Source organism: Ovis aries, chromosome X (assembly GCF_016772045.2).
Source record: "Ovis aries strain OAR_USU_Benz2616 breed Rambouillet chromosome X, ARS-UI_Ramb_v3.0, whole genome shotgun sequence".
Classification (NCBI taxonomy): domain Eukaryota; kingdom Metazoa; phylum Chordata; class Mammalia; order Artiodactyla; family Bovidae; genus Ovis; species Ovis aries.
This window is the reverse complement of record NC_056080.1, coordinates 80,142,082-80,157,017: the sequence shown is the minus strand read 5'-3', so window position 1 is coordinate 80,157,017 and position 14,936 is coordinate 80,142,082. Positions and strand designations below refer to the sequence as shown.

The 14,936-nt window shown below is 42.8% G+C and overlaps 1 protein-coding gene across 1 annotated transcript in view; it reads left to right on the top strand.

Annotated features, from left to right (window-relative positions):
- The first annotated feature begins 6,768 nt into the window (after positions 1–6,768).
- The window catches only part of TKTL1 (transketolase like 1), a 27,897-nt gene continuing 19,729 nt past the window's right edge, over positions 6,769–14,936 (top strand). The window contains exons 1-2 of the mRNA XM_004022259.6: positions 6,769–6,945; positions 11,320–11,437. Coding sequence (XP_004022308.2) covers positions 6,812–6,945; positions 11,320–11,437 — 252 coding nt within the window. The 5' untranslated portion in view covers positions 6,769–6,811. The remainder of the gene's footprint in view (positions 6,946–11,319; positions 11,438–14,936) is intronic.

The following is a 14,936-nucleotide window of genomic DNA, read 5'->3' as shown; positions in this document are numbered from 1 at the left end:
TCCTCTGTTGTCCCCATCTCCTCCCACTTCATATCAAGTTCAAAAGCAGACAAAATGAAATGATGTTTTTCAGGGATGCATACAGAGGAAATAAAGTTATAAAGAAACATATGAGCTTTAGTAGCATAATCATCAGGATAGTGCTTCCTGAAATTTCCACTAGAGCGAGAGAAGGGGATTGTGATTGGGAGAAACATGTGGAAGCTAGGGTGCTTGATCTGAGTGGTAGCTAAATGTGTGTTTACCTTATCATTACTTCCTAAACTAAATGTTGAGGTTTTTGCACCTTTATATGCATATGCCAAATTTTACAATTTTAGAAAGTTTTAAAATGTTCAATAGATGGCTTTAATAGTGGATTAGAAATGGCTGGAGAAACAATTAATAAATTGTAAGACAGAGCTAAAGAAAGCATCCAGAATGTAGCACAGAGGCACAAAGAAATAGAAAACCTGAAAATACCGAAAAATAAGACACACTGAAGATAGAATGAGAAAGTCTAACAAAAAAGTAACTGCCATGCCACAGGGAGGGGACAGACTCAGGTAACAGCAAGACTTTAAGAGACAGTCACTAAGAACTTTCCAAAATTGATGAAAAATATAAATACACAAATTTAAGAAGCCCAAGATAAACCAAACAGGATAAAACACAAATATATACATATCTAGACACAGATCTTAGAAGCAGCCAGATTTAAAAAGCTGATTACCTTTAAAACCATGACTTTTAGACTGAAAGCTGCCTTCTCAGTGGCATTAATGAAATCCAGAAGAGAGTTGAATAATATCTTCAATATGCTGACAGAATAACTGTCAAAGAGAAAAAAAAAATAGGTCACATTCAAAGAATCAGAAGCGTGGGAGGTGGGAGGAGGGTTCAGGATTGGGAACTCATGTACACCCGTGGCTGATTCATGTCAATGTATGGCAAAACCAATACAGTATTGTAAAGCAAAGTGAAAGTGAAGTCGCTCAGTCCTCTTTGCGACCCCATGGACTGTAACCTATTAGGCTCCTCTGTCCATGGGGTTTTCCAGGCAATAACACTGGAGTGGATTGCCATTTCCTTCTCCAGCGGATCTTCCTGACCCAGGGATGGAACCCAGGTCTCCTGCATTGTAGACAGACGCTTTACCATCTGAGCCACCAGGGAAGTCCATTGTAAAGCAAAATAAAGTAAAAATAAAAATTAAAAAAAAATAATCAGAAGCGAGAATGTTTTCTGGCTTTTCAGTGAAGCACTAAGAATTAGAAAACATTGAAGCAATGCCTTCGAAATGTTGGAGGGGGGGCGGGCAACAATTTTCTCACCTAGAAGTCTACAACCAAACTGTCAATTTTCAGGGTAGACTAAAGGTTTTTCCAGCATGAAAGAACTCAAATAGTTTACTTCCTCTGCATTCTTTTTTTTTTTTTCTGGAAGCTACTAGAGAAGATGTGCCACTAAAATCAGAGAAAAACCTAAGAAAGAAGTAGAGATGGGATCTATGAAACCGGGGTCTCAAGCGAAAAAAACATCAAGTGCAATCTCCAGGATGATGGAAGGGGAGCCCAAGCTGGATGTGGGCCTGGAGGGCAAGTCAAAAGGCTCCAGGAAAGAGTGCTCCAAATGAATGAAATCAATGGCATACTGTAGGACATCTTTCAGCAGCTGGAGAGGAGAGATAGCCAGTTTGGGAAAGTACTGACCTATGTTAAGTAGCAGAGAACAAGCAACACGGGGGTGGGGAGAAACAGTGTTAACTCTAAGGAAAACAAAATATCAAGACAGGGGACTTCCCTAGCAGTCCAGTGGCCAAGACTCCACACTCCCAATGCAGGGGGCTTCGGTTTGAGCCCTGGTCAGGGAACTAGACCCCCCCATGCTGCAACTATGACCCTGCGGAGTCAAATAAATAAATATTTTAAAAAATATATCAAGAGAGAAAGGAAAAATAATCAGGGTTGTCATAGACTTGATAATGTGAACACCAAGGAATGACCTAATGCAGATCATTGTATACTGTCCTGGGAGGATGGGGTGGTGAAAGAGCTACATCATCATCTTTTATTCTAAGAATAGTCAATAATTCCTAAAATCTAAAAACTAAAGAAATAGCACTATAAATAATTTATTTAGAGAATTGGAAGTAAATGCCAAAAGAAACAGCTAAAAGGGATGAATATAGTTGATTCTGGGGAATGGATGGATGAATGTGGGTGCAAGCAACAGATTGCTATTTTTGTAATAAACCTTGTAGGGGAACCCTTTTCCTCTTTGAACCAGGGGTTGGCAAACTCTGGGCTGGTTTTGTACACGGATGAGCTAGGTATGGTTTTTACATTTAAATGGTTGAAAAAATCAGAAGAAGGACATTTTCTGGCATGTGAAAATGATGTGAGGTTCAAATTCAGTGTCCGAAGTGTTATTAGTACACAGCCACACTGGTTCATTTATATATAGTCTCTGACCAACTTTGTGTCATAACAAAGGTCCAGTTGAACAGCTAAAACAAAGAACATGTGGCCTCAAATATTTACTATCTGGCCCTTTATAGAAACAGTTTGCTGATCTCTGCTTTAAACTATGTTCATACATACCACTAATAAATGAAATAACTAAGTATTTTTTAAAGAAGTAGGAAATACAGAAAATTAAAATTTGCTAATGACTTGTTCTATTGGGGAATTTTATAGATATATAAAACTCAAAATTGCGGTGACCTAAATTGGAAGGAAATCCAAAAAAAGAGAGGATATAGGTATACATGTAGCTGGTTCACTTCACTGTATAGCAGAACCTACCACCACATTGTAAAGCAACTATACCCCAATAAAAATTATTTAACTAACTCATTGACTACACTAAAGCCTTTGACTGTGTGGATCATAACAAACTGTGGAAAATTCTTAAAGAGATGGGAATACCAGACCACCTTACCTACCTCCTGAGAAACCTATATGCAGGTCAAAAAGTAACAGAACAGGACATGGATCAACAGACTGGTTCAAAATTGGGAAAGGATTATTTCAAGGCTGTATATTGTCACCCTGCTTATTTAACTTATATGCAGAGTACATCATGTAAAATGCCACACTGGATGAATCACAAGCTAGAATCAAGATTGCCAGGAGAAATACCAATAACCTGAGATATGCAGACAACACCACCTTAATGGCAGAAAATTAAGAGGAACTAAAGAGCCTCTTGATGAAACTGAAAGAGGAGAGTGAAAAAGCTGGCTTAAAACTCAACATTCCAAAAACTAAGATCATGGCATCCGGTTCCATCACTACATGGCAAATAGATGGGGAAACAGTGGAAACAGTGAAAGACTTTATTTTGGGGGGGCTCCAAAATCACTGCAAATGGTGACTGTAGCCATGAAATTAAAAGATGCTTGCTCCTTGTAAGAAAAGGTATGACCAACCTAGACAGCATATTAAAAAGCAGAGACATCACTTTTCTGACAAAGGTCCATACAATCAAAGTTACGGTTTTTCCAGTGGTCATGTATGGATGTGAGAGTTGGACCATAAAGAAAGCTGAGCACCGAGGAATTGATGCTTTTGAACTGTGGTGTTGGAGAAGACTCTTGAGAGTCCCTTGGACAGTGAGATCAGAGATCAAACAAGCCACTTCTAAAGGAAATATTCATTGGAAGGACTGAAGCTGAAGCTCCAATACTTCGGCCACCTGATGTGAACAACTGACTCACTGGAAAAAGACCCTGATGCTGGGAAAGATTGAAGGCAGGAGGAGAAGGGGACGACAGAGAATGAGATGGTTGGATGGCATCACCGATTCAATGGGCATGAGTTTGAGCAAGCTCTGGGAGCCGGTGATGGACAGGGAGGCCTAGCATGCTGCAGTCTCTGGGATCGCAGAGTCAGATATGACTGAGCAACTGAACTGAACTGAACTGAGGGAGACCTGGCATGCTGCAGTCCATAGGGTAGCAAAGAGTTGGACACAACTGAGTGACTGAACAACAAAATGTAACTAAGAAAACTAAAAATTGAGAGAAGAATAGGTTGGTGAAAAAAAATGCAGGGCCACTAGTGGAAAAAAGAGACAGGTACATAACATCCAAATAACCAAGGGAAGAAAGAAAGGAACTTGATTAATTCAAAAAGCAGAAGGAAAGGAGGAACAAAAATAAATGGGATACCAAATATAAAATAGGATGGCAATAAGATGTGATTATCAGTGACTGTATATCATGTTCTCGAGAATAACACTCCATACTGTAAATATGTCCGTCCTCTACTTATTAATATATGAAAAATAAGTGAAAGTGAAAGTCAGTCAGCCATGTCTGACTCTTTGTAACTCCATGGTCCAGGCCAGAATACTGGAGTGGGTAGTCTTTCCCTTCTCCATGTATAAATTTAATAAAATCCCAATTTAAAACCCAATGGGACTATCTCATGAATCTTAGATTAGCTAATACCAAAATTTACTTGGAAGAGAAAATGAAAAACAGTACCTAAGAAATTTTAAGAAAAATAAAGTCTTGGGATATGTGGCTATATATAAAATAAATTAAGTTACAGTGCTACTTTACATCACAGAGACATCAGTGTTCTAACAAAGATCCATAAAGTCAAAGCTATGATTTTTCTAGTAGTCATATACAGGTATGAGAGTTGGACCATAAAGAAGGCTGAGCACCAAAGAATTCATGCTTTCAAACGGTGGTGCTGGAGCAGACTCTTAAGAGTCCCTTGGACAGCAAGGAGATCAAACCACCCAATCATAAAGGAAAGCAACACTGAATATTCGTTGGAAGGACTGATGCTGAAGCTGAAGCCCCAATACTTTGCCCACCTGATGTGAAGAGCCACCTCATTAGAAAAAGACCCTGATGCTGGGAAAGACTGAGGGCAGAGGGAAAAGGGGGCGACAGAGGATGAGATAGTTGGATGGCATCACCAAGTCAATGGACACGAGTTTGAGCAAACTCCAGGAGATAGTGAAGAACAGGGAAGCCGGGCATGTTGCGGTTCATGGGGTCAAAAACAGCTGGACACGACTTAGTGACTAAACAACAATAATAAGAAAGCCGAGACAGCATAGAGTACTAAACATAAAAATGAAACTAAAAAGGTATCAGAAGGACACAATAGGAAATGTTTTTGTAATCTTTGTGTGGAGAACATCTTTCTGAACAAGTCTCAAGCCAAAATGCCATAAAGGAAAAGATTTACATACTGTACACGTACTACATTAAAAAAATTTTTTTTAATCTATAAACCTTCTTATAGTGAAAGAAGTATAAAATTAAAACGAAGCAACATTTCAGCTTGGTTCAAAACTTGCTCCTTAAAAATAAAGTGTCTCCTGATAAACTCATTCAGTTCAGTTCAATCACTCAGTCATGTCCGACTCTTTGCAACCCCGTGGACTGCAGCAGCATGCCAGGGTTCCCTGTCCATCACCAACTCCCTGAGCCTGCTCACATAAACTCATTAGGTGTTGCCAAAAAAACAGTATCTCCATTAATATTTTTAAAAAGCAACAGATGAAAAGACCTGCAATACCTGTAAGAGACAAAGGACTAATCAACATAATATTTTTAAAATTCCTACAAATTCGGAAGCTAAAAAGAATTTACCAAACATAAGAACAGTAAAGGGTTGTTAACAGCCAATTCAGAAAGGATGAACTACGAATGCCAGTAAACGTACAAAAAAATGTACAACTGCAAGTAAATCAGGCAGACATGAAACGAATGATTAAAAATGGTTTTCTTATCCATCAGAAGGCCGGACATTAAAAATATAAACAATATTCATTGTTGACGGGGACCCTGGGAAAGGCGCACTCACATAACTGCGAATAAAATGACACAGAGGTTCTGGGTTTCATTGCGCCATTATCACTGCACGAAGCCTTTAACCCAGCAAGGACGTGGGTCCCTGGGAGCCTTCAGGGCCATTGTGGGAGCACTCGGGAGAGCGGCAGGTTTGAACTAAGTGGCTGAAATAAGCGTGTGTTGGTGCAGAGAAGGTGCCAGGGGGACCACGGAAGAGCACCTCAGAGTCACAGGGACGAGCTCCGCGGCCTTGCTGATGGGGGCTTTTAGAAAGATGGAAAGTTAACGGGAGTCCTAAGTTAGGCTCCCGGGACTGTAGCCTAGCATTGGGCGCACAGCAGCTCAACGGTTCGACGGGGTTTTAAGTACAGAAGTTTCTAGAAAAATAAACAAGGTCCGCGCAGAAACGCCTTGCTGCCTTAAGAAGCTCAGACCGCTTCACCTTTTGTGAACCGCGTTCCCCACCCCCTCCCCCCTCCCACCTCGCCACCGCCCGACATTGGGCTTCTGTGGGGCTGGAAAGGGGGCAGCTGCCAACTGGAAAATTCCAGCGTGGCTTTTATCATAGTGTGAGAAAATGCACAAAACAAACTTAACCACTGTAACTCTTTCAAAGCTTGTGAAAGCACAGGCACTCCGTTATTCCAGTCAGCACGTCTCGCAACCATCGCATCATCTAGTTCCAAAAATTTATTATAACACCCCCCCCCCCCAAAGTAGACTCTGGTGCTGGTGCGGAGGCAGCTCTCTTTGAGTTGACAGGACAAGGGCAGATACAAAGGACTAATCTCAAGTTATCTCGAATAATGTGCAATATATGAATGACATATATTCAAAATCCATGGATTGGAGGGCGCGCGGAGGGAGCGGCGCGCGGAGGGAGCGGGCGCGGAGGGAGCGGGCGCGGAGGGAGCGGGCGCGGAGGGAGCGGGCGCGGAGGGAGCGGCGCGTTTGTACCCGCGCAGCACACTCCACTGCATTTGCTCCTCAGACGCGGGCTTGTTCGCAGCTATGGCCGACGCTGAGACGAGCGCCGCGATGGCGGACGAAGCCAAACCTGACGCGAAGACTTTGCAGATTCTGCGGGACATGGCCAATCGCCTGCGCATCCATTCCATCAGGGCCACCTGTGCCTCGAGCTCTGGGTAAGGCGTCCTCGTCGAAGCTCTGGTCGTTGAGCGGCTCGCCCTGCGAGGACGCCTGTGGAGAGAGTTGAGGGAGCTGTCGGGGGGCGGGGAGGGCTCGGTTGTGGAGGCCCCGTTTCACGCTCTCCGGGATTGGCTGTCGTATGCTCCGGCAGCCACCCCTCTCGGGTCCGTGGCCGGTCGACAGTGGCGGCCCGGGCCCTCCGGTCTCTCAGGCTAACGAAGAAGAGCCTGGACGTGGCGGGTGGAGCGCGTGGCCCGGGTGGCTAGCGTGGGAGCGGGAGCGGCCTGGCGCTGTTCGTGTGAGGAGTTGTGCTCGTCGCCAAGGCCTCGAACCCAGTAGGTGGAGTTCGGAGAAATAAAGCTTAAAAGAAAGTGATGGGGGAGTAAGAATCTGAGCAAAGGGGGTATTCTGGTGGTATTTTGTTTGTTTCCGTCAGTATTCATAAGAGATACTGGCAGTTGGTTTTCTTGGAAGGTATTTGTCTGCCTTTAGCATCTGTATAAGGGCTATTCTGGCCCAGAGTGATTTTCAACGTGTTCTCTTCAGGGTTTTTTTGTTTTTGTTTTCCTGGAAGAGTTGGAAGAGGATTGAGGATTCAGCAGTGAGGCCATCAGGTTCAAAGTTTTTCTTTGTCATGGCGCTTTTCCACTACTGATACAACTTCCGTATTGTAGATTTATTCAGATTTTCTCTTTGTGATTCAGTCTTCTTCGATTTTGTTTCTAGAAATTTCTTCTAGGTTAAACGATTTATTGCCATACAGTTGTTCGCAGTACTTTATAGTCCTTTTTATGTCTGTTGAATTGGTGGTTATAGCCTTACTTTCATTCCTGACATGAAATTAGTAATTTCGAATCTGATTTAGTACATTTAGTAATTTTCATTTACTCTAGTTATAGGTTTGTTAATTTTGTTAATCTGTTCTGTTTTGGTTCATTTTCTACATTGTTTTCCTAGTCTATTTGTTTCTGCTCTAATATTTTATTACTTTTTCCATTTTAGTTCTGCGTTTTTTAGTAAGTTGTGAACTCAAGGTCTTCCCCTGGTGACTCCGACTGTAAAGAGCCTACCTGCAGTGCCCCGAGACCCACCTGGGTCCGGAGGATCCTCTGGAGAAGGCAATGGCCTCCCACTCCAATATTCTTGACTGGAAAATCCCATGGATGGAGGAGCCTGGCGGGCTACAGTCCATGGGGTCACAGAAAGTTGGATAGGACTGAGCGAGCTCACTTTCTTTCACTGTGCATTTAGGTTTGTTTGTTTAGTTGGTTTTTTTTTCTTTTTCCCTTTGAGAGACTTTTTATTTATCTATTTATTGGCCTCACCATGCAGCTTGCAGGATCTTAGTTGCCGGACCCGGGATCGAACCAGGGCCCAGGGTGGTGAAAGCGCCGAGTTCCAACGACTGCACTGCCAGGGGATTCCCAGAGATAGTTCTTTTCTAATGCAAGAATTTATAGCTAAAAACTTCTCTCATCACTGCCTTTGCCATATCCCACAAATTTTGGTATAATGTGTATTTCATTTGTCTCTAAAAGTTAATCAGCTTTTCTTGCAATTTCTTCTTTGACCTATTCATTTAAGTACACTGTGGAGGATTTTTGTTGTTTTCTTTTAAAATTCAATTATAGTTGACTTGCAATATTAATGTCAGGTGTACAATACAGTGATTCAATATTTTTACAGATTATACTGCATGTAAGGTTATTTTAAGAGTGTGTTGCCTAATTCCCACAAATGTGTAAGCTTTACCATTTTGTGCGTGGTTCTGTGTTGTTTTTTTTTTTTTTTACACTTACATTTTGTTCCCTTCACCTTCTAAATTAATAATGGTTTACATTTTCTCAAGAGATCTCTTAACAGGAGCATCCACTTAGGGGATACTTGCAGAACCAAGAGGTTTAACTCTCCATTTTCTGTTATTGTGAAATTTGAAAGGGGAGATTAGTAATACACATGAGCTGCACTTAAAATCTTACTCTTCTGACTTTGGGGGCATGGCAGGGCTCTAGAGTGCCTGCCTGGACGCCCATGAAAGCTGCTTTTTAAGAGCAAGAGTTGCTTCATTCTGTAAGGGCCTCAAGTTACTCCACCATGAGAAACTTCTCAGTCTGGCCATTTACTTCCTAAAAGAAATTCACTTTAGGTAGTAGAATGCATTTTATTCATTGGGGTTTTTAAAAATTTTCTTCCTCAGTGTTATTGGGATGTAATTGAGCACATGGGGCTACCCTGGTGGTTCAGCAGTAAAGAATATGCCTGCCAATGCAGGAGATGAGGGTTTGATCCCTGGAGAAGGAAATAGCAACCCACTGAGTATTTATTCTTGCCTAGGAAATCCCATGGACAGAGGAGCCTGGCAGACTATAGTCCATGGGGTCACTCAGAGTGGGACACGACCTAGCAACTAAACAATTGAGCACACAGCATTAATATATCAGCATAATAATTTGACTTAAATATATTGTAAAATGATGACCACAACAAGTTTATTTACCATCCACCATCTCATAGATATAAAATAACGGAAAAGAAAATGTTTTTTCCCTGTAATGAAAACTCTTACGATCTACTCTTTTAACAACTTTCAAGTGTATATCATACAGCAGTGTTAACTACAGTCATTTAGTTGTGTTTTACTTCCCATATCTGGAAGTTCATAGCTTTTGACAACTTTATCCAATTCTAGCTCCCCCCAACCCCCACCTCTGGTAACCACAAATCCTATGATCTTCTATGAGTTTGGATGTTTGGTGTGTTTTTTTGTTTTGTTTTGTTTTTAGAGTCTACATATAAGTGGGATAATACAGTATTTGTTTTTCTTTATTTCAGTTATAATAATGTTCTCAGGGTCCATCTATCTTGTCACAAATGACAGAATTTCCTTTTTACGAGTGAATTATATTACATCATATATATGTACCACATCTCCTTTATCCATTATCTTTTTTAAAGAAATACTGTATTTTATTTATTTATTTAGTTTTGGTGGCTCAGCATGTGGGATCGTAGTTTCCTAACCAGGGAAATCCCCCATTCATCTATCAGTGGACACTTAGGTTGTTTCCATGGCTTGGCTACTAGAAATAATGCTGCTGTGAACGTAGGGGTGTAGATATCTCTTCCACATAGTGTTTTCATTTCCTTCAGATACATTCCCAGTAGTTGAATTGCTGGGTCATAAGGTAGGTTGTTTTATTGTTTGTTTTTTAAGATCTTCTTATTGTTTTCTATAGTGGCTGCTCTGGTTTACATTCCTACTGACAGTGCACAGGATTCCCTTTATCCACATCCTTGCTAGCATTTGTTAATTCAGCTTTTTGATGATAGCCATTCTTATGGGTGTGAGGGGATATCTCATTGTGATTTTGACTTGCAGTTTCCCTGATGATCAGTGATATTGAGTACCTTTTCATGTGTCTATTGGCTGTCTATCTTCTCTGGGAAAATGCCTATTCAGATCCATTGCCCATTTTTAATAGACTTTTTGTTGTTTTGTTATGAAATTGTGTGAGTTTTTAATATATTTTGTATGTAAACACCTTATCAGATATGTGATTTGCAAATACTTTTCTCCCATTCAGTAGGTTGCCTTTGCATTTTGTTGATGGTTTCCTTTGCCATCAAGAATTTGATTCAGTCCCACGTGGTTTATGTTTGTTGTCATTTTATTGTTTTTGTTGCTTTTTTTTTTGCTTTTGCTTTTAGTGTCTGATTCAAAACATCCTCACCAAGACTCAGGTCAAGGTGCTTAGTGCAGTGTGTTTTCTTCTAGGATTTTTATGGTTTCCAGTGTTAAACATTTAAGTCTTAATCCATTTCAAGTTAATTTTTGTGAGTGGTATTAGAGGTCCAGTTTCATGTTTTTACACGTGAATATCCAGTTTTTCCCTTACTGTTTGTTGAAGAGAGTTGTTCTTCCTGCATTGAATATTCTTGGCTCCCTTGTCAAAAGTTAGTTGACCACATAGGCGTGGGTTTATTTCTGCTTCATGGTATTTCTGATTAATGATACCACAAATGAATTCAAGTGAAATAACACTCAGATATTTACAGAGTCATCAGGTGAACCTCTCCAAGTCTGTCGGTACTCCACTGATAGAAGGAGGCTAGTCTATGAGGCCTTGCTCTCTTCAGGGAGAGGAGTTGTGAGATTACTAGGCCCTAAAGCATCCTTAAAAGCTGTGAGCTTGAGGGGGTTACTGAGTGCCTTAGCATCCCTTTCCCTTGACTGGATTCTTCTGGGGCTGGAAGAAATGACTGCTGCTTTTGGTTTGAGGAGACCGTGTGTTGAAAGGCCTCCTTGTGCACTGTGTGTGTCCCTGGTGAGTCACTTGCCTGTGAGAAATGACCTGTGCCATGTCTTCCAGCCACCCTACATCATGCAGCAGTGCTGCTGAGATCATGTCTGTGCTGTTCTTCCACGTCATGAGGTATAAACAAACGGACCCGAAGAACCCAGACAATGACCGTTTCGTCCTCTCCAAGGTAAGCTGGCACAGGAACCTAGGGCCAGTTCAGATACTCATTTTCAAAGCCACCATATGTCAACAAGGCCTGAGATGGCTTCTGTTTATCGTTTTGGTTCTTCCCTCTTTGCTTCATGTCTTCATTTGTTAAGGTTGGTGTAACAAAACATCAGAGACTAGGTGGCTTGTAAACAATAGAAATTTATTTCTCACAGTTCTGGAGGCCAGAAGTCTAAGAACAAGGCACTAACATGGTTGTGTTCTTGTGAGGGCCATCTTTCTAGTTATAGACTTCTCATTGTATTGTACGGTGGAAGGAAAAACGGTTTCCCTTTTTATAAGGGCACTGACCCCACTCCTGAGTATTCTGCCCTCATGACCTAATCACTCCCCAAAGACCCCCACCTCCTTATACCATCACCTTCAGCTTCAGATTTTCAACATAAGAGATTTGGAAGGAGGGGCACAAACATTCAGACCATGGCAACTCATAAAGATCTAAAAGGTGTCCTAGCAAAAACTGCATAGTGGGAAGGATGACTTGCAGCAACTGGCAGCCCCTGTTTTCCTTTGGTACTTCATCTTAACCCATCTGGCACTAAGACCCCCCCTACCCAGAGTCATGCTGCTCCCATCCTATGCCACCTGGGTAGAGGAGGGCAACATTGAGCTTGATTTGGAGGTACATCCCACTCCGATCAGTCAGCTTTCTCTTCCATTTTTCTGCAGATCACTAGTAGGGAGTTTCTCATGAGTCTAGATATGGTAACCAGGTACCTCATGACATTGGAGGACAGGAAAGAAAAGGAATGTTAAAAACAAGATCAACCTAGGAGAATAAGCAGCTCTTTTGATGCTGTCTGAAGGTTTGCTGTGTTCTGAGCAAAGCATTCAGAACTTAACTGGTAGAACATCATGTGCAAATAGAAACCCCAGATCTAGGCAGTGGAAAGTAAAGAGAAGGCAGAGTACGGGCAGAGAACCTGGAGCTGTAGTTAATGACCCTTGTCTTGGTGTCTAAAATGTAATCTCAAGTGAGGTTTGCCCAAGGATGAATAAAAGGTGTGTGTAGAGGAAGAGAGATAAAGCAGACAAGTGCAATTAGTAATAGCTAATAAAATCTAGGTAAAGAATATGGGGAACTTCATTGTGTTCTTTTTACAACATTTCTGTAAGTTTAGATTTCCTTCATTATAAAAAGTGAATAGCTATAGATATATAAAGTATGACTGTTTAGAGCTCTAGTTTGGTTTTGGGGTTTTTTGTTTATTGGTTATGAGTGGAGTGGGGGAGTGGCTGCAGCATTCAGAATCTTACTTTCCTGACCAGGGATTGAACCCATGCCCCCAGCAGTGGAAGCGTAGAGTCTCAACTACTCGACCACCAGGGAAGTCTCTAAGTTAGTTGCTTCAGTCGTGTCTGACTCTGTGCGACCCCATAGATGGCAGCCCACCAGGCTCACCCATCCCTGGGATTCTCCAGGCAAGAATACTGGAGTGGGTTGCCATTTCCTTCTCCAATGCATGAAAATGAAAAGTGAAAGTGAAGTCACTCAGTCGTGTCCGACTGTTAGCGACCCCATGGACTGCAGCCCACCAGGCTCCTCCGTCCATGGGATTTTCCAGGCGAGAGTACTGGAGTGGGGTGCCATCGTCTTCTCCTAGGGAAGTCCCTAGAGCTCTAGTTTTAAAAAAAAGGAAAGAGGGACTTCCCTGGTGGTCCAGTGGGTGATACTCTGTGCTTCCACTGCAGGGGACTCAAGTTTGATCCCTGGTTGGGGAAGTAGGATACCCCATGCCATGGGATGCAGCCAAACAGAGAGAGAGATGTGGGAATTCCCTGCAGTCCAGTGGTTAAGATTCAGTGTTTCCACTGCCAGGGGTGAAGGTTCGATCCCTAGTCCAGGAGTTAGCTGCGAGCAGGACAACATGGCCCCTCAAAAAAATGCCTATATTATCTCATAACCGCTGCTGTCATATAATCAGAGTCATTAGCTTTAGAAGTATAGAGTGATTTTCTGGCATGCAATCGCAGGCTGGACACTGCTTAGCTACCAGAATTAGTGTGTTTGTCAGATTTATGCAGCAGATAAAGTTAGGAGAAAAGAGAAAACACTTGGGCATAGTCCATCTCAGCTCTGGTCGGGAATAGAGTAAATGGACTTGCTAGAGGCCAAGATTCTTTACCATCTGAGCTAAACCAGGATCTTCATAATCCATGCTCCCAGGGCACAAGTGTCTATGCAGACAACTACAGATGGAGGCCACCTGCTAAGGCCTGGCCATGGTGCTGACTGAAGTGCTCGGATTCCCTTGGAGCCCTCATGGTGCTCATGATCCCTCCATCCACCACCACGGCCTTAGTTTTTGTTTCACAAACTCTTGTTTTCTTCAGTGAAGCAGGCCTGGGAAGTAACCAAAAAGCCTGTTTGTAAACTTGTTCTTGAAGTGTGCTTTGTGTCAGAACAAAGATGAGAAATGCTACCTGGGAGAGAAGACTTTCTTTTCTGGTTGCCCTTGGCACACTGAGTGCATCTTTATTCTTGGCCTTGGGCTGCCTCAGTTGTGTGTCCCCACACAGTTTAGGAATTCTTGGAAAAGAAAAGGGGACCCATGGGAAGGGTGCTTCCACCACAGCAGACATGCTGATGCCCCGCCAGTCTCCTCAATCAGTCCTACAGTCTCTTGCTGCCTGAGGGGGATTTTATCACCATCATTCCCAGAAAGCAAAGCCTTGTGGGGGTGGTCTTACTTAATTGCCACATTAAACCTGGGGGAAGTGGAATTGGTCTGAGCATAGAGCCCAGGCTTGGTCCAAGGGCACGCAAGGCACCTGGGAGCCAGAGCTTGTTATAGGAGTAAACTAGAAGCTGTGGGGGAGAAGACAGAGTTAGAAAGGTTGTCAGGAGGGATTTCATGGGACAGTTGTCAGAGCTAGAGGTGCAAAACAGAAAAAGAGTGAGGGCACGAAGCACATGGAGGAAGGTCAGGAGCCCCAGGAGGAGGAGAACCATAGGGTGGATCAAGACAGGAGAGGGATTCGAGAACTCACAAGTACCATTCAGCCATCCTGTAGTGACAACACTAACCAGTCTCTGCTTGAATGAAGCTGACATCTGAATGGAGGGAGGGGACAGAGAAGAAACTAACCCAGAAATAGCTAGCATGCCAGAGGGGCCAAGAATCCTAAATCCAAAGGAAGTGTAGGGGCAGGAAGTACTAGGTGAAAGAGATGGTCCAGGAAGGTCTTGGTTTCGACATTTGAGCCGAGAGTTGAAAGGAGTGAGCTCTGCCCCTACTTAGGCTTAAGCACTGGGCACTCTGGGGGTAGAGGAAGGCACAAGTGCTGAAACCCTGAGTCAGGTGTGTGCCTGGTGCACTCAGAAGACAGCCAGGACACCAGGCACCTGGGGCAGTGGGGGAGAGAGTGGGAGGTGATGGGGGTCACTGCAAGAGCCTGAGCTTTGCTTGACATTAGATGGCAAGACCTTGGACAGTTCTCCACAGCGATTGAGGAGC